Genomic DNA, 6,119 nt, shown 5'->3' on the forward strand with positions numbered 1-6,119 from the left:
ACTCAAGACGCGGAAGAGAATAGCCAGCATGTTCTACTGGCCCGGACTTGCAGAGGGCGTTGCGAAAGTGGTAAGAGAGTGCCTGATATGTGCCCGGACTCGAACGAGAGCTCGGCTGACGGACAACGTGCCGAAGGGGAGTCTGGAGAATCCGAGCGCGATGGACACAGTAAGCCTGGATCACGTAGGACCCATGCAGCTAGATGGGCAGAGTTGGTGGCTCTTGGTTGTAATGGACCACGCGACGCGGTACATGGGAGCGTGGATAACGAGCACGGTCACAGCTGCGCAGACGGCTCACATCTTCTTGCGGGGCTGGGTGACACCGTTCGGCATTCCGGGAGTGGTCCTAACGGACAACGGCACGAGCTTCAGGGCGTTCCATGAGACGGTGGCTAGCGCGTTGGGCTGCGTCCATCTGACGACGGCAACGTATAGGCCGCAAGGGAACGGCATCAACGAAGCCTCCCACAAGGCGCTCAGAAGCGGGTTCTGTGGCAAGAAGGACACCGCGACCTGGGTAGGATGGTGCCGGGGGTCTGTCACACGCATAATACGACACCGCACACCAGCACAGGTGTGACGCCGTACGAGGCCCCATCCGGAAGACCACCGTACCACGGCACAATGACAGAGGCGCAGAGGAAACAGAGCCTGGCCGCGCAGATGCGTGAGAGATTGCAAAAGGCCATGCTCACAGACAGGCCGCTCGAGGAGTCGGGCGCGGATGACCTATGGGTAGTAGTCTCGATGGAGCCAGTCACAGGCAGACGCCAGGGAGGACCGAACACACCCACCTGGGCGCACACCGCGTGGTCGCTACCAATGAGGAAGGATAACAGAGTTGAGAAAAACACAGGTAGTGACAGAAACATGCGACGGGGTGGACGGTCACGGCGCACAAGGACCAAGTGAGAAGGTTCAAGCTGAGCACGGATCCACTACTGCGGTGGGCAACCCAAGAGTACGTCTCAGGGCAGCGCGAGCTGGAGGGAGACGACCGACGTTGGCATGAAGACAGAAGCCAACTGGGATGAGTTCTTAGGAATGATACAACCCTTCAACTGAGAAGCCGAGGGGGCATGTTGGTATGTCAGTGGGCGAGGTCGGCTTTCAGTTGTTACGTCTCGCCCGCCGAAGCTTTTTGTCAAATAGGGGGAGAGTCAGAAACCGCAGCAATGCAAGTTACCAGAACCAACATCGAGGATTCTTCCTACGACGGAGGCAGCACCACTGCCAACATGATTGCTCTAGTTTCAAAAGCGGGGATCTCCCGCGGGCTACTACTATGGCAAAACGGCGCCACACCATCTATCGGACCTGGTCGAGGCCGTGGACGCGGATGAGGACGCGGCTCGTACCGTGGACGTGGAAACTAGGAACTCGGCAAGGCAACGTTAGCCACCGACCCTGTCCGGAGCCATGAAAGATCGAAAAGGGGGCTTGACTTTGCAAGGAAGTCGAAGACTGCACCATCTCTTCCCGCCTTCACCGAGAGGGTGAAGATTGATCAGCCACCAACATACCATGGCCGAATGCCAACAAAGCACGCCGAATTAACTACCATTGACCGATGGATACGACCTCTACTAGACCAAGATAAACTGACGTCAGCAGCGGACCAGTACCACACAGTGGAGCGAGCAGGCCATGGTGACCACTATCGGAGAGACTGTCCATGCTGATGTATACGGTTCTCGCTACGCAACCACAGCACAAAAAAATCACAACTTTTGAGACATAACACTAAGTCGTGTGCGAGTCCCGCTTATATTTTTAATACTGTGGTTCCTCAATGAAGGCAATTACAGGTCTACGCTTGATTGACGTTGGGGGTTGGGAGGCGCTGGCAGCGTTCATCGGTCCGAATGGGAAGTCCTCCCTCGGAGTTTCTGGGATCCTGCCTTTCGGACTATGACTGGCTCCGTCGTTGGAATCGCCTTCGAGTCTGCCACCCGGAAGGGTCCAAGAGGCAAGTGAAGGCTTCCGCGCGCATCGAGCGCTTGCTTGCTCGGTCCCTGAAGGAGCATCTCCACGACGCGAATCCATCCGTTGCCAATGCGGCCCTGAAGAGAGCATTTGGCAGAGAGATCATCAAGTGGCTGGACACAAGCAGTATCGAAGACACGAAGATCGTCGATGAAAAACCAAAGTTGGAGATCATAGATATGAGGCCGCTAGATGACGACGAACAAAAACGGCTGTGGGCGCAATATCCGAAGTGGAGTGCCGTAATTCAGGATTCCGGCCAAGCCGCGTATTGTATTGAGGTCGAGGGCCAGGCTATTCGTGAAGAAACTGGAAGCTTCTGGCGACGGCCAAGGTTTCTCAAAGGTCTTGGTATTGCCTGTGCTACGGGTTTGAGTGGTGCGGTCATAGCAGGGGGGGGTGTTACACCTCTATAGACAACAAGCCGGTAGTTTGACAACCCCAGATTCAAAGTCGTCGAGAATCCTCGATCCTCTTTCAGTCTCAACCTATACTCCGTCCGAGGTGATGATGTACAGCGATACTGGGAGCGAGGCCCCGATGAAAAGCTATACTCCGATTACTGAGGCCACGACGTACAGCTACACATCGTTGTGCGATGCGCAATTCTCTCGCTTGTCCGATGCCGAACGGTACAAGTATGCGGTGTCTTGCGATTGTAAGGCTTGGTCCGAGTCGGAGTTGATCATGGACTGTGAGTTCGTGGCGTCCGACCCCAGGGCTGGCAACGTAACGATGTCTGCACACGAGTTGGCGTCGCTGAGAATACCCTCTGAAACTTGTAAGGGCATATACGATAACAAGAAGAACGCTTCAATGGTGGGCGCCACGGCGGATGCCTGGAAGACGTTGGACTGGTCCAGCTGTATCTGGGGGGGTAAGGTGGTTTGCGTTGACGAGCGCGGCGAGGACCTGAGTTGTCATTACTTCTACCATCCGTTCAAGTACGATCTCGCGAGAGTCTGGGAGGCGGTCGTCCGTTACCTGAAGCCCTCCCGTTGCCTCATCACAAACAACGCAGAGCTAGACGCGAACGTACGCCAGTTGGACTTCCATGTCCGGGTTCGTGGACGGGCTGCAGCCAACTGGATAAATGCCGACCTGCCCGATACCTGGCAGCAAAAGCTACACAACGAGCTAGGATTATCATTTAGTTCACAACGTACTGACCCCGGGTGTTCCGGCACTTACAACGCTTGTCAGTTACCCAAGGAAGGCTGTCGATGCATCGAAGGTCGGTTCAACGCCGACGCGGTGGGCCCGTCGGAGGAGGACGTAGCCTGGGGCTATGTTACAGACTTCTTTGTCGCTGCTAAGGAAATGAAAGGGAATTACTCTTTATTTCAAGCGCTAGGCTACTCCCCAAAGTCCTGTAAATTTGAGTGCTTCAACTCCAAGATTAGAACGATCAGTGGTTACAGGAAAGAGCTTATAGAGTATTGGGGAAGAGCTAATAACAGTTTCAAAGCCACTCCAACTTTCACAAACGTTTGACCGACAGACCTCCTCATGGCCGGTTCGTGGTTGAGACAGAGTACTAACGCACCGGAATGATATTGACATGTATGGCTCGCCATGATCACATGCTGAAGGAATGCCTTTGGGCGTAACGTGTTTCAGAGTACGGATCACAACAACCTTCGATACCTGGCAGATAGAGAGAGGAAATGCCAGATAGGTGTCAAGACTTTTTTTGACGGTAATCACGGCGATGAACCATCTGTTAGGTTGACTGTGAACTGATTCGGTGCAAGCCAAGGATTCACATTTTGGGATGTTGGGGGAATTGAAGATGTTGTTAAGCTGACGTGCTGAAATCAGCCTGCGGCCGTGTCGGAAGCGTGGCATGTAAGATCCTATTCGCAGCAGCCAGATACTTAATACTCGGGATAGCTCCTGATACCTATTGAGGCCTCTTGTTTAGACTAGTAATCGATCAAAAAAAATAAATTAAAACCTTGCTTCTCAAAGTAGACGAACATAAATGAAGTGTACCTCCTACAAGCAGAAAGGCTGCTGGCTGCTGATGCATTTGATTAGATCACTGGAGCTTGATACAGCAGCGCCACACCACAGGTTCAACTCACCGCCTGGGCCGTACAGGGCGCAGTATCCTTGACAGGTTTCAGTCCAACAGTCCTGCGTAGCACGGATGGCAGCCACACACCCGGAGACCACATCGCCTCCTCCATTGCTGTTGCCGGTTGTCGGAGCAGGCGCGGTGGCAGCAGTAGTGACCACCTGGGCAGGGGTGGTCGGGGCCACTTGGGCCGGGGTGGTCGGGAAGACCGGGGTCTGTACCGTCGTCGTACTTCATGTCCACCTTGTAACAGTTGCCACAGTTCTCTTCGACCGTTTCTCCTCGCAGACAAGAAAAGAGCCCGCTACCTCACCAAAGACCTCGGTGGCGACGTCACCTTCAAATCTCTACGGTGAGGAAACAACGAGGTTGAAGTAACTAGAAATGAGAAGCCATGCCGTTCTGTTTTTGTTATCTCTTCTTGGCTGATGGTCCCCTGGTGTGATAAGCGCCGATACGTTGCGCTCCGAGCTTTAGGGAAAATTACATGCTGCAGTATTGTCTTCTCCGTCTCTCTACGCTCTACTCGCTCTCCTTTCGGACTACATTCCCATGCTACTAGCAAGAGTCCATTATGTACCACAGTACCTTTTCTGTATATTATTCTTGCCTCAAATTCGTCCAACGTTGAATTCCACCGGGCGATTCTGCCCTTCTCACAGTGCTTCACCCATTGGAGAGATTCATGGTCGGTTCTAATAGTAAGTGATCGTCCAAGCAGCAGTTCACGAAAATGACCTACACAACTGCAAAAGCTTCCAGTTCCCTTACGGGCCATCTGCTCTCCTGTTTAGTGAAAGCAGGCGATGCATACGCTATAGGTAACAATTCATTCTCCCGCTGAATATACAGACATGTGCCAATTCCTCTTAGGCGGCAAGCATCCGTATCGAGAACTAAAGGTGAGTGGCTGTCGAGAGTATGTAAAGCTGGTAACGTGGCGGTAGCATGTTATACAGGACTCCTTTTCCCCAGTGGCAGCTACCACTAGCACCTGAAAATCGACCACTCACGGCATTTTACGCTGTTAGAGGATTGTATGAATACACCAGGTTGCCATTTGGTTTGAAGGTTGCCCCTCCTATATTTCAGAGCACTATTGATCAAGTCATTAGGGAATCCTAAAAACATGGGCAATTCCTTATGTAGATGACGTTGCCAGAAGGTCCTCCTTGAGCGGTCCTTTGTAACGTATCGGGTATGTCGGGTAGTGGGTAACTGTTGCCAACCAGATGCGCATTAAGAGGGACATTACCTTGTATGCCCCATTCAAGAGACTGATGGTCTACCCATAAGTACGGGTACAGGGATCTGGGAGTGACCCAAGCGAAGATTTGCACAGTTTCTTCAAGGTGAGGTAGAGATACCTCAAGGATTGTATACCCAGAGATGGACAGAGGCTTTCCGTTGGCTCCGTAAATCGCTGGCGTCCGTTGCGGCTGATGAACGATTGGGGCCTCTCTAAGACGCACTAAGTTCACGTCTGCACAATAAGTGCTTTCCCTGCACAATAAGTGCATTTTCGAAAATAGTTGCGTAAAATATTTTACTCTTGGTCGTGGCCTTGAGGTTGCTTTTTGCAGGAAGCACATCTCGTCCGTATGCCGGCCAGGTCCGTATGCATTGTTGGGCGTACGAATGAGGATCACTTGCCTCCTGGAACAGACGGCAGATGGAAGGTTGCCTCCGCGCGCCTTTTAATTCCCACTATGTCTTTATCCGCATTCTCTCCCTTTCCTGTAGTGGCGCAATGATGACGTAACATTGACTTCAAGAACGGTTCCACAGGGTAACCTTGTCTTCTCCGTCTCTCTCGCTCTCCTTTCGGACTACATTCCCATGCTACTAGCACGTCACCCACATCACTGTGTGGTGTCAGCTCGGTATCGGGGTTTGGCAGCACCACGTCAGCATGTATCATTCCCAAGAACTCATCCCAGTTGGCTTCTGTCTTCATGCCAACGTCGGTCGTCTCCCGCCTGTTCTTGGCCTGCTCCTCCAGCTCGCGCTGCCCTGAGACGTACTCTTGGGTTGCCCACCGCAGTAGTGG

At 52.9% G+C, this 6,119-nt stretch overlaps 3 protein-coding genes across 3 annotated transcripts; all 3 read left to right on the forward strand.

The window, feature by feature from the left end:
- Positions 1-28: 28 nt before the first annotated feature.
- GNI_100210 (integrase core domain protein) lies at positions 29-915 on the forward strand (the record flags this gene model as incomplete). The annotated part of the gene is made up of 2 exons (XM_011132819.1): positions 29-520; positions 667-915. 2 exons carry the CDS (start codon positions 29-31, stop codon positions 913-915), a joined length of 741 nt encoding a protein of 246 aa, XP_011131121.1.
- A 1,614-nt stretch (positions 916-2,529) lies between these two features.
- On the forward strand, positions 2,530-3,483 carry GNI_100220 (hypothetical protein; the record flags this gene model as incomplete). Its single annotated transcript, XM_011132820.1, has 1 exon — positions 2,530-3,483. The coding sequence occupies one exon, from the start codon at positions 2,530-2,532 to the stop codon at positions 3,481-3,483; it is 954 nt and encodes a 317-aa protein (XP_011131122.1).
- Positions 3,484-4,923: 1,440 nt separating this feature from the next.
- On the forward strand, positions 4,924-5,194 carry GNI_100230 (hypothetical protein; the record flags this gene model as incomplete). Its single annotated transcript, XM_011132821.1, has 2 exons — positions 4,924-4,988; positions 5,101-5,194. The coding sequence occupies 2 exons, from the start codon at positions 4,924-4,926 to the stop codon at positions 5,192-5,194; spliced, it is 159 nt and encodes a 52-aa protein (XP_011131123.1).
- Positions 5,195-6,119: the final 925 nt, after the last annotated feature.

The sequence above is a fragment of the Gregarina niphandrodes genome, assembly GCF_000223845.1.
Source record: "Gregarina niphandrodes unplaced genomic scaffold scaffold00020, whole genome shotgun sequence".
NCBI classification, from domain to species: Eukaryota; Apicomplexa; class Conoidasida; order Eugregarinorida; family Gregarinidae; genus Gregarina; species Gregarina niphandrodes.